This window comes from Mastomys coucha, unplaced genomic scaffold (genome assembly GCF_008632895.1).
Source record: "Mastomys coucha isolate ucsf_1 unplaced genomic scaffold, UCSF_Mcou_1 pScaffold21, whole genome shotgun sequence".
In the NCBI taxonomy this organism is placed as follows: Eukaryota; Metazoa; Chordata; class Mammalia; order Rodentia; family Muridae; genus Mastomys; species Mastomys coucha.
In genome coordinates this window covers 110938508-110955848 of record NW_022196904.1, presented here as the reverse complement: position 1 = coordinate 110955848, position 17341 = coordinate 110938508, and the positions used below count along the sequence as shown (strand labels likewise).

Sequence of the window (17341 nt, the reverse complement as noted above, 5' to 3'; positions counted from 1 at the left end):
GAGAGAGAGAGAGAGAGAGAGCCAGAGAGCCAGAGAGTGCATGTGAAATTGGGAGGGAAAAGAGGAGGTGGGGGGATAAGGAGGGAAGGGCTGAAGGGGAGGTAATGGGGAATGGATTTTATCCAAATGCATTATACACAGGGATATAATATATGGATATTAAATACAATATTTTTAAAAAGATAGACAGTGTCGAGGCACGGAGCAGAGGCTGACCTCTCCTCTGTCCCAAAGCTATATAGATGTAACCATATTGTGGCTTCTTTAAATCCAGGAAGCTTAGGACTTTTAAATTCTTACATGTTGAAAAGGATGAAAGCAAAAAGGGAAAGAAACGAAGGGAAGAAAAAGGAGGAACAGAACAGAAGGACTGTGGGGAGAAAGGGGCCAGGGAGAAGAGGGGAGAGAAGAGCCAGCTTTGTTCCGGGAACCACCTACTGGAAGGGACTGGAATTGCAGACGGTGACTGCTGGGAAGTTCATGGTCTTGAAGCCCATGGAGAGGGAGACGCTGACCTCCCAGCTCAGGTAGGTCTGGATGAAGACTCCCCACTGCCAGCACACCAGGCAGGCGAAGAGCAGTGTGAGCAGGAACCACATGGCCTTCTTCTTGGGGCCCTCGCAGATGATGCGTTTGGGGCCGTGGGTGTTGGTGTTGTTGCAGTACCACACTAGCAGCTCCTTGTAGGTGTAGCCTGGGCCCTTCTGCAGCCGGTGCAGACACTTCAGCAGGTACTTCTTCACTTGCATGGTGGCACCTGCCGGGACATGGGACACCATTAGATGGGACCCTGCCGAGGAGGTCACAGGCCTGGAGGCTGGTCACTAGACCAGTCCTTTCCTCAGTGTACTTCCCACCTGACTATCCATCTATCCATCTGACAGAAAAGCGCTTAGTGAGTGACTATAGCGTGATTGAACTAGTGTCTCTAGATTCAATGATAAGCAAATCAAACAAGGGCTCTCCTCCTCTCCTCTCCTCTCCTCTCCTCTCCTCTCCTCTCCTCTCCTCTCCTCTCCTCTCCTCTCCTCTCCTCTTCTCTCTCCCTTGCTCTGGGATTACAGGCATGTACCACCATACTCCTCCTTGTGACAGAAGTTTTTGACACCATGGAATGTCCAGCATAATGGGCCAGTTACTAAATTTCTCAGCCCAGGTTTTCCTTGTATAAAATGTTGACATATCTAGTTCTCCAATTTCATTAAAAAATTAAAATTATTACTTAAGAATTTTATCTATCATCTATCTCTCTTTATCTATCTATCTATCTATCTATCTATCTATCTATCTATCTATCTATCATCTATCTATCTATCATCTATCTATCTATCTATCTATCTATCTATCTATCTATCTATCTATCTATCTATCGTGTGCCTGAGTGTGTCAGTGCATGCACACATATGGACAACTTTCAGGAATCCATCCCCTCCTTCCACCATGAGAGTCTGAGATTGAACTGAGGTCATCAGGTTCAGGAGCAAGTGCTTACCTGCTGAGCTGTCGCTCCAGCCCCCACACCCTCCTCTCCTTTCAGAGGAGCTGAATTTGAAGCCTTATGTATGCTAGACAAGCGCTCTGTCACTGACTTCTACCTCAAGCTCTGTCGCAGCTAATTTATGGAATTGCCTAGAAGTTTAAAAAAAATGTGCAAAGTCCAGAGCTTGACCTCCCTAAGTGTGGCAGGTGCTGGCGGCATTCTGACTCGCCGCAGTGGACTGGTGCTGATAAAATAACCCAGCAGAAATGCTGACCTTCCCAATGGGACCAGCATAAAGGCTGGGGCTCTGCACTCTGAGATCCTAGAGGCACGAGAAGGCAATGGCTAAAAATGAGGTCTCTGAGTAGGCATGGTGGTGCTTGCTTGTAATCTCATCATTTGGGAGCTGGGGCAGGTGGTTTGCCATGAGTTCCAGGCCACCTCGGGCTATACAGAGTGAGACCCTGTCTCATAAAAAGCAAGGGTTTGGGGTCTAGGGTAGTGATAGAGCACTTGTCTAAATTGTGGGAGGCTTTGGGCTCTATAGCCAGAAAGATGGGGAGGGACAGAGAAGAGGAAGAAGGAGAAGGAGGAGGAAGAGGAAGAGAAGAAGAAAAAGAAAGAGAAGGGGAAGAAGAAAGAGGAGGAGGAAGAAGAAGAGAAGAAAAAGAGGAAGAGGAAGAAGAAGAAAGGGGAAGAGGAAGAGAAGAAGAGAATGTGAGTATGAATGAATATGAATTGAGATCCTGAGCTCTCATCCCCAACACTACAAAAGATATAAATAATAAAAGAAAAGAATTAGGTTAGGATGTAGTCAGTTGGTCGAGTGCTTGCCCAGCTTACACAAAGCCCTGGGTTTGAGACCCAGCAGCTCACACACTGGGTGTGTGATGTTAACCTACAGCCTCCTGCAGAAGTTTCAAGGTCATTCCCAGCTCATAGTACAAAGCTAGTTTGATTATATAAAATCCTGACTCAAAAAACAGAAGTCCACGGTCTGATTGTCACCCCCAGTTTACGTATGTAACTGGCCTGTAGGATGGGAGTTCCAGTGGGTAGAGGAAGCTTGTTCATTTTGCTATTCCCTGGGTCCAGAGGGACAAACTCAATGCTGGGTGTGCGTGTGGTAGTGGTGAGGGCATTAGATCTTGGATTTGGAAAGAATACTCCAGCGGCTCCATAGGTCAGGCTGGAATGGGGGTAGGTGGGCTTGGAGCATCAGGTGGTAGCTGTGGGTCAGGGAAGACTTTCAGACCTTTCTGGATCTGTCTCCCAGAGACACAGGAGGCAGGGCTCATGCAGAGCGTGTGAGCACTGTTTTATTGGGCCTGGCATAAGTCACCCCGGCCCTTGGCTCCTCCTGCCCCTGCTTAGTCCATCTTCAAGGTCAGCAGCAGAGTCCTTCTCTTCCTCAAAGCTGCCTGACTCTGAGCTGCAATGACATTCACTTTGCTGTGAGGGCAGCTTCCTACTGGGGAGGCTGTGGTGGGACACGTGGTACCCGCTGACCCCATGCTGATCCAAATTGGGAATTTGTCATTTGCAACTGTTAGAAGGCTAACAGAAGGAGTCTTCTCTTTACCCTGTGTTATAATTATTCACGCTGAAGGCTCCTTCCTTAACAGGTCAAGCATGGTGGGGGAGGGGGAAAGGCAGAAGCTTTTGAATCTTTAACAATGCCCAGCATCGCACCCAGAACAGCCAAATATAACAAGCCAGGAGTTCCTATCTGCACTGTCCATGTGGGTTCACGCCCAGTCTGCATACAGTGGCATGTTCCTCCTGTAACAGGAAGGGACCAGAGCACCAGGGACCTTGCCATCTCTATGGCCTTCATTCTCTGTGGGAATCAAATCCATGGCCTCCCAAGCCATGATAGCTATAAGGTGAGTGTTCAAACACTCCTCCAGCCCCAGTGCTCCTCAGCCGGCCAGTCCTCTGTTCTTCTAACAGTTACAGTAGCCACTGTAAGAGTGTCAGCACCTGAGTGTTTCCCACCATTTGCAGCTGCCTCAGACGTCACTTCCTCTCACACATTATTCTTATGACTGGTAAGTGTGTGGAGAATGAGGTGGGTCTGTCTGGAACACTCCAGAACCCCAAAGCTTCACAGAAACCAGCACCACTAGGTTCCAGTGAGTTGTGGCAGAAGTAAGCAAGGGATCTCTTGGGTCCTGACCTTTTCCATTCTTATTTAATCCTTCCGGTTCAGTCAAGGAGAGAATCCAGGCTCCTTATAGGTCTCTGATCCTGGATTATCTCCTAGCGCAACAGTGGAGCCTTGGGCTTAGAGTACAGTCAGATACAGTTTCCAGCTACAATAAGCAACATTTGTGTTTTCACTGGGTTTGCTTGTTTGTGTTCTGAGGCAGAACCTTGCAGTTCATGCTGACCTTGAGCTCCCTATGTACCTGAGGATAGCCTTGAACTCCTGATTCCTCTGCTTCAACCACCTGTAGTCTTGGGATTCTGGGTGTATGCTTAATTAATATAATCTTTTGGATCTGGGGATCAAACTCAGGACATGCTAGGCAAGTGTTTTGTCACTGAACTGAATCCTTATCCATCATTATCATCATTTCTATTATTATTATTATTATTATTATTATTATTATTATTATTATTATTGTTATTATTATTATCAGATGTGCAGACAGCACACTGCTACTGGATTTGTTTTTATTTTTTAAGTCACATTTATTTATTATTTAGTGTGTGTGTGTGTGTGTGTGTGTGTGTGTGTGTGTGTATGTGGGCCAGAGGGCAACCTTGAGTATTTGTTTCTTTGAGACAGGCTCTCCCCCTGACCTAGAACTCTCTGGGGAGACAAAGCTGGCTGGCCTCTCTGGCTCTAGGCACCTTCAGTCTCTGCCCTCCTGGTGCTGGGATTACAAGTGTGAGCCACCGCACCTGTTTTTTTATGTGGGGTTTTGGGATTGAACTCTGGTTCTTGTTTAGCAAGTGCCCTAGCAACTGAGCACCCCTCCACCCCCAGGTTTTTGCTTTTTAAAAGTCATCGCTGAGGCAGGTGTGCTGAGTCACATCTGTAATCTCAGCTGCTCAGGAGGCTGAAGGAGTAAGCTCTCAAGCTTAGGGGCAAGCCTGGGCTACATAGCTCAGGGCTAGCCTGGGAAACTTAGTAAGATCTTATCTCCATCAATCAACAAACCAACCAATCAATGGTTGAAGAGGAAGCTTAATACTGTATCACCTGCCTAGTGTTTAGTATCCTTAGTACTACAGTCCCCCCCCCCCCGAAAATGGAACCTGTTGAGAAAATGAAGGAAGAAGAGAGTGGAGAAGGCACTTGTGACATCCATGTCTGACAAAGAACTGGAATGACAGATATATAGATCCTCTTTCGAATCAGAAGGTAAGCTAGAACATGGAGTCAGCTCAGATAACCAACCACAGCTGAAGAGATAAAGAAAATGTGGTAGCTAACATAGTAAGACTGAACCTCATAACAAAACCAACCAAGCAAAAATGTAAATAAGTGAATAAAAACTCCCAACCAGTAAATAAAAAGCAACGGAACATGATTCACCCATAGAAGAATGTAAACTGGGCTGGAGAGCCAGCTCAGCGCTTGCAGCTTTGCAGGGGACAAGGTTTTGGTTTCCAGCACCCATGTGGTGGCTCATTAAGCACCTGTAACCCCAGTCCCAAGGAATATGATGCCCTCTTCTGGCTCCTCGTGGGCACTGCATGCACGTGGTGCACAACTGTGCATGCAGACAAAGCGCAGTGACTGATGCGGGAGAGAGTGGAAAGGAGGGTCTGTTAACAGGACCGGGAGGAATGACTTTCATTCTCTGTCCGACAATGGCTGACTGGTTGATAACTAATGGAATATTAAGAATAGGTGGAGAGAATTGTCACTGTTACAGCAGAAAGAAACGGTAAGTGTTTAAGGTGACAGATGTACCAGTTGCCCTGATCTGATTGTTACCTGTTGTGTTCACGGATGAAAATCTCATGCACTCCCTGAAAAAAATGTGTGTGACTGTCTACCAGCTAACATCTAAAAATAGTAAGACACCAAATTCACCAATATGAAGTTAGTGCCACTAACTTACCACAACTAATGCTGCCAGCTCCATTTTATCATTTGAATGAATTAAATCCATCCTCAGAGCCAACTCTCTTTGTTGTCTGGTGGTCCTGTGGATTGAACCCGTGGCCTTACATAGAAATAGGAAAAGGTGCCACACACCTTTAATCCCAGCACTCGAGAGGTAGAGGCAGGCCGATCTCTGAGTTGGAGGCCAGTCTGGTCTACAGAACAAGTTCCAGAACAACCAGGGCTATACAGAGAGATCCCACCTCGAAAAATCAATCAATCAATCAATCAAAGATAAATGGGAAAAGGAGGCTGGAGATGGCTCATAAGAGCACTTGCTTCACTTGAGGACCTCAGTCTGAATTCCCTGTCCCCATGTAAAAAGTTCAATGTGACCGTGCATGTGCCTTTAACCACACTATTGTGAAGGTAGTGACAAGAGGTTTGATGACACTTGCTGGCTGTCAGCCTTAACTCCAGAGTTAGATGCTGTCTCAGGGGAATAAGAAGAGAAGTGACATCCTCATCTGGTCTCTTCATGGGTGACTACAAAGAGGCATAATGTAGGTACAGTAGACACACACACACATACACACAAATATACATGAGTGCACAGAGAGAACTTAAGTGTCAAAAGATTAAAAAATACATCATAGGGGCTGGAGAAATGGCTCAGAGGTTAAGAGCACTGACTGCTCTTCCGAAGGTCCTGAGTTCAAATCCCAGCAACCACATGGTGGCTCACAACCATCTGTAATGAGATCTAACGCCCTCTTCTGGTGTGTATGAAGACAGCTACAGTGTACTCATATAACAATAAATGAATCTTTTAAAAAGTACATCATAAAAGAAGATTATGAACAGAAGAAAAATGTCTTGGCATCTTTACTCACTGGGAAAACCAAATCAAGGCACAGCAGGAAACTACTTCCCAGCCACAGGAGGGCCAACAGCTCTGGGCTGGTGAGGCTGTGAAGCAACATGCAGGGTGGAAGCTGTGGCAGAATGACTTTGGAAAACAATTAGAGACTGTCTTTCTACTGCTGTGGTGGAATGCAATGAACAAAAGCAAGCTGGGGAAGAACCTGGAGGCAGGAGCTGATGCAGAGGCCATGGAGGAATGCTGCTTACTGGCTTGCTCAGGTTGCTTTCTTATAGAACCCAGGACCACCAGCTCAGGGATGGCCACATCCACAATAGGCTGTCCCTCCCATGTCAATCACTAATTAAGAGGCCCTATAGGTTTGCCTACAGCTACAGCCAGATCTTATGGAGACTTTTTTTTTTTGAGACAGGGTCTCACTGTAGCTCTGGCTGTCTTGGAAATCATTATGTAGACAGGCTGGCTTAGAACTCACAGAGGTCTGCTTGACCCTGCCTCCTGAGTGCTGGGATTAAAGGCATGTACCACTGTGCCTGGATGGAGGCATTTTCATAATCAGGGCTCCTTCCTCTTAGAGGACTCCATGTTGTCTCAGGTTGACATAAAACTAGCTGGCAAAGAGACATACATTAAAATGGCCGGGGAGATGGCTCAGTGGGTAAAGGTGACTGCAGTGAAACCTGAGTTTAATCCCTTGAACCCACATGGTGACCCCACATACACAACTCAATGCCCCAAAAACAAAAAGATGAAAATTCAAATAAATAATTCCCTTAAGAAATAAAGTTGAATGACATCTCATGTGATTCAACAACTCTAATTTTATTTATTTGAGAAAACCTGCAGTGTGTGCATACACAAAGGCATCTGTGCCTCTTCACAGCAGCCTTCTCCATGATGGTCTCTAAGAAGAAACTACTCAAATTTCCATCTATCCATAAAGGAAATTTTGGAATATCCACAGTGGATAATTTATAGCAATAGACAGGAGTCAATGATTAATACACATTACAACATGGGTGGTTATGCACAATCACTATGCTGAGTAAATCGAGCCAGTCACAAGAGAACGCCCTGTAAAATTCCCTCAGAAAACCCTGGCCAAAAGCTGAGAGCAGACTGGAGGCTACTGTGTCTTTGAGAGGAAAGGACTGGCAAGAAAGTTTCACCGAAGTTTCATCCTCTGGAGATGACGGACATGTTTAGATTGCCCCTGGGATAGTGACTAATTTGGATGCATGAATCTATGTATTTATAAAGACTACTTTCTAAAAATTTGAAAAAATTTATCTACATGTGTGTATGAATGTTTACATGAATACAGATGTCAGGTCTCCCAGAAGTAGAGTTGCTGACAATTGTAAGCTGCCATGTGGGTTCTGGGAATCCAGCCCAGGTCCTCTGGAGGAGCAGCAAGGGCTCTTACAGCTGAGCCATCTCTCTCTAGTCCCTAAAGACTGTATTTTTATTGTATATAAACTACAGCTCAATAAACTTTGGACAAAATGTCTGTTGTCATTTCACATGGGTGAGATTTTACATTAAATAAAAATCTAGTTTTTTGTTTTTTTGTTTTTTTTTTAACTTTGAAAAGAAAACCCAGCAAGGCAGTAACTACTGTAAGAATCCCGCATTTCCCCTAACTGGTCCCATTTGAGGATGTTTTATACCCAGCCCACATTTGTAGATGTTTTATACCTAGCCCACAGTACTTCCTTTACTAGCTGCTTTCTTTACACTGACTGACTGTGACCACTGTAAATTTCAGAAATTCTTCCATGTAACTCCTCTGTATTTATTTTTGTAGGGAAACTTCAGATAATTTGAGGAACTAAGTATAAGAGACTCAGGTTTAATGCTTAACTGACAATTAACCTGAGCACAGGTTTAACTCTGGTTATTGAGAAAGTTTCCATGGTTGTGTCTTTGATGGGGAGCCACAGAACATGACTGAGGCTTTGTTCTCAAGGACCAGGCGATCTCAGGGCCAGGGGTGTGGTTGACTGTGCTAGGCAAGAGAAGCTGAAGGTGAGGCTTTGTTTCTAACAGGTGAAGTCTCACTCTGTTCCCCAGGCAGGTCTGGGACTCCTGGGCTCATGGGATCTTTCCACTGCAGCCAGCTGAGCACTGTGATCACAGGTGTGTAGCACTACACTTGGCGTAAAGGAGAGTTTGAAGGGAGCCATCAGGATCTTTGGGCATCATTGATTCCTCAAGTGTTATGTGCATCCCAGCACCTGCATCTTGGTGTTTGTGTACCACAGCAGACTGAAGCAATTGGGTCTTCCTAGACAAACAATTGATACTGGCTTTGTTGTAGGAAATACAAAGTAATCATGAGCTACCATCACACTAGAAAGAAAGGGAAATATCAAAGTCCGTTGGAGTTGGTCAGAAGGATGCCTGGGAATGGTTGTCACTGCCAATAATGGGGCACTTTTAACACCTTTACAATGTGGAAAAAAAAGATTTGCACGGAATGGAGGCACATTGTATATTAAAATTTCATGGGTTCACGAGGACATCAAGAATGGGAGGGGTGAGTAAATCCGCAAAGCCATTAGTAAATAAATGCAGTCAATAAATGGGGCTCTGGAATCCAGTACACGCTATAAACTCCCCATTTATAGCACGAACCTGTGAATTACAGCTCAAAACATACTTCATAGCCTGTTTCACTAAGAGTAAATTATACATTCTTATGTGTGTGTGTATGTGTGTGTGTTGTGTGTTTGTAGGTACAAGTACCTGTGTGTGCCTGTGAATGACTGTCATCTGGTATTTTCCTCTATTGCTCTCCACAATATTTTTTGAGACATGGTCTTTCACCGAACCCAAAACTTGCTGCTTTTGGTTTAGGCCAGGGTTAAGGACTTGAGTTTGAATTCTGAGACTCATGTAAAAGCTGACCATGACAGTGCACTTGAGTCTTTTGTTTTTTTGTTTTTTCGAGACAGGGTTTTTCTGTGTAGCCGTGGCTGTCCTGGAACTCACTCTGTAGACCAGGCTGGCCTCGAAATCAGAAATCTGCCTGCCTCTGCCTCCCAAGTGCTGGGATTAAAGGCGTGTGCCACCACTCCCGGCCACGAGTCTTTTTTTTTTTTTTTGGCAATGTTTCATTATATATAGCACCTGGAACTCACAGAGATCCACCTGCCTCTGCCTCCCAGTGCTAGGAGTTAAAGGCCTGCATCACAATGCTCTGCTAATTTTACAGTCTTACAAGGAAAAGATAGAGATGTATATAGTTCATAAAACTCAAGATATTAATGACTTGACCCTTTATAGAAAACTGTTGCCATCACCCTACTTTGTGGTTTAGCTACTCAACAGCTGCACCTTCAGGGAGGAAAGACTTATTGGAGCTCAGTTTTAGAGGGCTCCAGTCCATCACAGTGGTCCACTATATCCAATCCACAGCATCACAGGGCAGCTGTAGTGTACAGCTCAGCTTCTCACATCATGGTGGACCTAAGAGCAGGGAGGAAAGCTGGGGCAGGGTGGCCGGCTGGACCCCATTGTGGTAAGCGGCATGTACCCTCGTCAGGGTTCCATCCTCCCCTGTGGCGTCACCAGCCAGGGTGCAAGTGTTCAGAGTGTGAGCCTGTGGGACATCTCAGAGTCACACTAGAACACCATGCCCTAAGTATGTGCTTGCAGCAAATAAAAAAGAACCTTTAGCCGGGTGGTGGTGGCGCACGCCTTTAATCCCAGCACTTGGGAGGCAGAGGCAGGCGGATTTCTGAGTTCGAGGCCAGCCTGGTCTACAAAGTGAGCTCCAGGACAGCCAGGGCTATACTGAGAAACCCTGTCTCGAAAAACCAAAAAAAAAAAAAAAAAGAAGAAAGAGAACCTTTAATAGGAGGGTTTTCTGCAAATGTTTTACATTAGGTACTACAGGTAACAACTCAATGGTTTTTGAGTCATCTGGCATCCCTGGGTCACCACCATGCCTGCTGAGCCTCTGAAGCATTTCTGTCTGATTTGTGTAACACGTTAACAGTGCACCAACTGAACTGTCTTTTGTCACCGAAATCTATGTAGCCTCAGCCTGAGAGGTGCTGTGGATACTAAGTAGACAGTATATATGTGAAATAACAAGTTTGAAGCACCAAGACCCCCCCCAAAAAAACACTCAAAAATAGATTATTTTGGGAGCCACTCAAAATCATTTTGGCAAGTATGGTTGTGCATGCTCCTAATCTCTGCACTTGGGAGGCAGAGGCAGGCAGATCTCTGTGAGTCCAAGGTCTACACAGCAAATTTCAGAGCAGGCCTGGCAACTTAGTGAGAACATGACTCAAAATACAAATGTAAAAAAGCCAGAGCCCATGCATGTGGCTTAGTGGTGGAATAGTTGCCTAGCTTGTGCGAAGCTCTGGGTTTGACTCTCAAGAGTTAAGAGAAGCTTAAGGCAAGAGAAACTCACCTTCTCTTACCTTTGTTTCTCATTGGCTGAAGCACCTGCTGTCCAAGGACACAAGAGGTGCCCAAATGCCTCCAAGGCATTTTTCTCATGTGTCTGTGTGTTTGCATGCCATCCTTGCAAGAATGCTGGTCCAGATAATAATTAGGCCCATTTCTCAGAGAAGGTAATGAGAACGCAGTGGGGTGTGCTCATAGTCTCAGTGAGTCAGAGCAGCTCTGGAAATAGAAACCAGCCATCGCTCACCCACAGGCTCAAAGGACACCTGACACCTTGCACCTGTTCCTGTGGGCGATGGGGAAGTAACAAACGTAGCAATGGGTGGCTGCCTAGGTGTGCACACATGTGCCCATGTCTAGGTGTTCTCTCAGAGAGCCAAGCTCAGCACTTACAGATGGAAATGGTAGTAAAGGTGGCTTCTTGCATTGCCTTCTGGGAGGGGAGACTCACAGGCTGCAGTTGAGCTGCTGTATAGTGTACAGTTAAGTGAGAGGGAGAGTGCTCACATGTGGCCAGTGGTAACCCAGTGTTCTAGAAGCAGAGGCAGGAGGATTACTACTTTGAAATGGATTACTAGTTTGAGGTCAGTTGTAGAGTACTTGTATACCACGTATGAGGCTGTGGATTTGATGCTTAGCAGGGGAGAGAGAGAGAGAGAGAGAGAGAGAGAGAGAGAGAGAGAGAGAGAGAGAGAGAGAGAGAGAGAGAGGAGAGCCCACTGGTATCTATTGGCTTATGCTCATTTATTTATTTTGTCTATATGTCTATTTTTATTTATTTATTTGCTCAGGACTCAATCCAACAATGTACATTGCCTCTTCTGGTTCCCACTCTCACTTTCTCTCTCATGGTCTCTCTGTGGTACAGGGTATGGAGCCCTGAGCCTTGGGCATGCCAGGCAGGCTGTATAGCCCTGAGCCCTGCCCCTACCCTTCCCTGTGTAGTTACTGTGGCTCGTGCTGCTACTACGTCATTATCTGTGTACTATGATGGGGTAGAAGCCCAGCAAGTGCTGGCATAGGAGCACTGTAACTGATACTCACCCCAGCTCTGGAATGCTAACATGTGTGGCAATGACATGCTGATGTCACTCCCTGTGGCAGGTAATGGACAGGTCCCTCCCCTCTCTGGAAGTACAGGAGCAATGGTTATACTCATGAGTGATGTGGGAATGTCCTTTGGGCTTAATGCCCACAATTTAGGATGACCTCTGGGTGGCATTGCTCCTGAGGAGCCTGCCATTGTTGCTCTCTGGTCTCATCCAGTAATGGGGTGATGATGGAGTCACCTTCTTATTCTTCATGAGAGGGAGTGCCATCAGAGGGCATCAGAGATGTCAACTCACAGCATAGCTACATTCCACATTTTGACCGCTGTCCCTAACCAGAGGCAGATAGTACAATTAAAACCCAGTAATGGGTGATTCTTCTGCATCCTTAGAGGAGGGCTCAGTCCATGATAAAAATGGGTTTAGATCTTGGGTGCACCCCAAAAGCCACATATTGAAGGCTTGGTCTCTAGCCTGTGGTGTTATGGAGAAATGGCAGCACCTTGAGGAAGTGGGGCTCAGTGGAAGGAAGTTAGGCCACTGGGGCCACATTAAAGAGATACCAGGACTCCAGCCCCTCCCCTTTCCTCTAGTGTTCCTGGCCACTGAGCAGGCCTCCTTCATCATACCTTACTGTCATACAGGACTATACCAGGCTGAAAGCAGAAGTGCCAAGCAGCCATGAACTGAGTGCTCTGAAGCAACGAGGCCAACAAACTCTTCCTTTGTTAATTGTCTCAGGGATTTTATCGGTAGCTGAGAGCTAACACAGAATCTTTTGGTCTTAACTTTCTCTGCAAGTGAGGATAATAATCTTTCTGCCTTTGGAGTTGTTGTCAGGGTCCAGTGAGCTGCTCCATGGGAACTCTTGCACATAGTGGTTTTAACAGGTAGATGTCAGGGACAGTAGTTGATACTGTTCTTATCATTCCACACTAGGAACTTAATTATTCAGAGTGATGGTCCCTGATCACCCTAGGGTGCTGAGGAAGGCATTCACGGGAGGATGGTAGGTAAGAAAGAAGACTCCTGTGAACCACGGATCAGACCCTCCCCAGACACGATGTGCCCATCCATTGATCTTACCTTTCCAAATTCCAGAACTGTAATAAACCCCTGCTGTTTGTGTGCCACCAACACTGGTATTTTATTTCAGCAGTCTGGGCAGACCAGAGCAGCTGGCAAAGCAGTGTATATTTCCTGTAAAAGGCTGGTTACAATATGTTGAGGGTCAGTGAACCCTACCTTCACACTCTCTTCTCTCAGAACCCCAGAACATCATGCACATGACTGAGGCCTTAGCACTTGCCCTTCCTTCCAGTCAAATCAAAGCTGTCTCCCTTGGGCTGGGGAGATGGCTCAGTGGTTAAGATGGCTGTGTAAACTTGAGAGCTGAGATTCAGATTTCCAGAACCTATGAAAATGCCAAGTGAGCATGGCAGCCCCAGAAGGCAGAAACAGGAGATCCCTGGAGCAAGCTGTGTATGGAAAGGAGCCATATCCATGAGCTCTGGGCTTGACTGAGACTGCATCATTGAGTAAGGTGGAAGAGTGACTTTAGGATGATTCCTGATGTCAACCTCGAGCTGCCACATGCATGTCCCCACTCAGGGACCACACAGAAAGCAGACACCACAGAACGCAGTGGTTTCACATCCCCTTTGCTCTCTGTCCAGCTCCCAGGAAGGCCTGCACCTCTCCTTGCAAGATTTGGTCAATACCATATATACCAAACAATACCATCTGGGGATGGGGAGAACACAGACTCTAAATCCTCAGGGATGTTTCCTCCCTAACCATCTGAGTACCATAAATGCCCACACAGGGTGCATGCTGTGCTGCAAGGTGAAGAGGGAGGAGGTGGCAGCTCAGCACCAGCACACGCCCTACTGGCCTAGAAGTGAGTCCTCAGCTATGGCTGAAGGTGACTTTCTCCTGCCTGCTCTATGGTACTGTGTAGAACCTGGATGTGGCTGCTAAATGCTGGCTTCTGCCAAGAGACACAGTCAGCACTTCTTGAATGAGAGGGGCCATATTTTCAAAAATGAGAAAGATTCCTATCCCTTAGTTCCAAGAAGAAGAAGGAGAAGGAGGAAGAGGAGAAGGAGAATATAACAAAGACACAACTTTTTTTTTTTGTTTGTTTGTTTTTGGAGATAGGGTTTCTCTGTGTAGCCCTGGCTGTCCTGGAACTCACTCTGTAGACCAGGCTGGCCTCGAACTCAGAAATCTGCCTGCCTCTGCCTCCCAAGTGCTGGGATTAAAGGCATGCGCCACTACTGCCTGGCTTTTTTTTTTTAAAGGTTTATTTATTTATGTGAGTATGTTGTAGCTGTCATTAGACACACCAGAAGAGTGCATCAGATCCCATTACAGATGGTTGCTGGGAATTGAACTCAGGACCTCTGGAAGACAGTCAGTGCTCTTAACCACTGAGCCATCTCTCCGGCCCCAAGACAGAAGTTTCAAGAAAGGCTTATCCAAAGTCCCTTCCTGGAGCCAAGCTTCAAGTGTGATCACAGGCAAGCTGTGCAACCCTGGGAAGCTACATGATGTCTCTGTGCCTCTCCATCCCCTTATCTGAGGAATGGAGACAATATTATTCCTTCATGCAAGGGTGTTTAGAACTGTGTGTGGCTCACAGCATCCTATGCACATCTGTTCCTGCTTGCTTTTACCCTCTCAGGAATCTAGGCAAGTAAAAGGCCACTCTGGCTTCCAAACAAAAAAAGAAAAAAAAAAAAAAGAAAGGAGCAGTGTTTAAAGTGGACACAAGAGCCAGGTGTGGTGGCTTGTGCCTGAAATCCCACAACTCATGTGGGGGCCAGACAACCAGGAGCTCACAATCATCCTCATCTATATGACGGTTTCAAGACCAACTTGGGCTACTTGGGATCCTGCTCAAAAAATCCAAACTAAACAGACAAATTTAAAAAATAGGCAATGGTTAAATGGGTGTCTAGCCTCATGTCAACAAGACAGATGGGATATAAGTCTCTAGCTGTCGTAGGCAAATGACGCTGGATGAAGAGCAAGAGGGAATTTCGGTGTTTGGCAGGATGTGGGGCCTGGCCTATAGGCACAAGCCACAGTCCAGGTCCAAGTACAGCATGGGGTTGCCCTTTGAGCAAAGGCCCCAGTCATTGCAGGGGTAGGGGATGAATTTACTCATGCCTATTTCTTGATTTCAAAGTTTGATACAGTCTTTTAAAAAATATTTTTCATTCAAGGACCAGATTGGCTATGAAAAAATTTAAATGTATTAATCTTTTGTTGGGAAAGCATTCCCAAGACATACACACCCCCACACCTGTGCCTGGCTCCCAAATCCAGCCCCTTTGCCCTCTCCGCCTCCCTGCTTCCTTTTCTCTCTTTCTCTCCCCTCTTCTTCCTTCCCTCCCCTTTAAAACAACTTCCTTCTCTTGTGCTATCTCACCGTGTCCTTCTCTAGTTATCGCTAAAAGTGCCAGCCAGCTGCCTTTCTAATTGCAGCGTTATTAGAGAGTGACATTAATTATAATGGGAGCTTGCTTTGCTCAACAGTGAAAGTCATGACAAGAGAAGTGACCAGGAGTGACAAGCTGCATTTTCTGCAGATGAAGGAATCCTGGGTCCCGGATCTTGTGACTCTCCTTTCTGGTGACCATGTACCATCTGTTTTCCCAGTCACTTTTTACTAGTTCTAGCCAAGAGCTCAGAATCAAAAGCCCATCGGCATTAGAATATTATGAGATCAATGTCACCATCAACAGTTGGGAGCTGACTTGGACTCCTTCACAGGTCAATGTGACAGTCTAACTCTACAGAAAATCTTAAATACATAGATCCACTTGAGAAATCTCACTTCAGTGACAGGCATGGATTTGTGACTCCAGCACTTGAGAGGTGGAGATAGGAGGGCCAGCCTCAGCTACTTAGTGAGTTCCAACAAACCAAACACATTCCCAACTTCAGATAGATGTTGTGGTGGCAGATGTATCCAGTTCTAGCACTCAACCAACCAACCAAACAACCAACCAACCAACCAAACAGCCAAACAACCGAACAACCAAAATCCTGCCAGAGCCAGAGTGTGTGCAGGGAGAGTCCAGCTCCCAGCTCAGAGGCATTTGACCAAGTCGTGAGACAAGAGTTCTGTGTTCACAAAACTAGACCACTTTGAGCTGCACATCTGTGTCAACTGCTCATTTCTAGAATCTTCTGGCTTCTGGAGTTTAGAATAGTCAAAGAACTCCATAAGATTATCTCTGCAGACAGACATGGTCCAGAGGGTGTTTAACGACAGCTTCCTGTCTTTCTGTCCCTGGCTACTTCATGCACAAGGTTGCCTTTGAGACTGGTCATCATGATATGACATGAGCTGCCTTTGGGAACCAATTATACTGTCATTTACTTAATATCTTTCTTTCAGTTGACTCACTCCTGGTTTTGCTTAAATACCCACTTCAGCTTTGTCCTAAGCAACAATATCCACTAAATCACAGGTTGGATGTTACTAATTATATATGTGTTCTAATCCACTTCAACATAAACAATTATGAAGGAGATGAGAAACAGTGCCATGTGTGCTGCCTGAAAGCCACCAGTACCCTCTCCCAGGCACAGTCTTCAGGAGCCTTCTCTCCTCTTCACTCCCCAGATTAGATACGAAGCGCTGCTGCCTGACAGCTTGATGTGCCGTCCTGTCCCCGCCCCCATGCCTGGTGGATCTTAGCCTGACCTGTTTTGTAGGTTTCTCTCCTACCCAGCTTAGGATTATATAGGCCTCCATTCCAGGAACAGCCTGACACGTGCCTAGCCAACCCAGACTGAAGTTACTAATCTCCAAGACCTCAGCTGGCCAGAGCTGTCAGAAAGACTAACTGGTTGCCCTGCCCAGACCAGGGCTGGAGCTTGAACCCAGGGCCTTGTGTCATGCTAGACAGTATTTTGCCATTGAGCTACATCTTTATCCCTCTAATTATCTTCCCCCCATCCCCCAGGAACCGGCATGGAATATGCCATCTTCCTGTGCCTCAGACTCTGAAGTACTAGGATTGTGGTTCTATATCACTGTATCAAAGTTAGAAAACTTAGTTTTCTGGGGGTGCTGTGAGGCAACTTGGGACCTTCAGCATGCTGTAGAAGCACTTCATCACTGGGTCAGGTTCCAGCCTTTCCTTGAATGGCCATTCAAGGAAACACCTGTCATTTCCTTGGGCACCTGGTAATTAAGTTCCACAACTGGGTCTAGAAAGGTAACCACACCCATGGTAGTCCCATCCTCTCTGTCAAGCCTTTCTATAACAATGCCGATGCTTACAAAGAAGAAACCTAAATATGTTATAGGAATAAGGTTCCTGGCATGCTATCCACGGTCCAGACACACAGGAATACTGGACATCATTAGGAAGGATGGCTCCATATTGTGTAAAATAATCTGTAGGGTCTGGGAAGGTGGC

General features: G+C 46.1%; 1 protein-coding gene across 2 annotated transcripts in view; it reads right to left on the bottom strand.

Moving 5' to 3' along the window:
* The window catches only part of Scnn1b (sodium channel epithelial 1 beta subunit), a 56814-nt gene that overhangs the window by 18665 nt on the left and 20808 nt on the right, over nucleotides 1-17341 (bottom strand). The window contains exons 1-2 of one of the 2 annotated variants that reach the window (XM_031388161.1): nucleotides 10866-10953; nucleotides 439-757 (exon numbers count right to left, since the gene is read on the bottom strand). In XM_031388161.1, coding sequence (XP_031244021.1) covers nucleotides 439-757; nucleotides 10866-10944 — 398 coding nt within the window. In that variant the 5' untranslated portion in view covers nucleotides 10945-10953. Of the gene's footprint in view, nucleotides 1-438; nucleotides 758-10865; nucleotides 10954-17341 lie in introns of those variants that run through there. The other variant, XM_031388162.1, reaches the window with a different exon arrangement.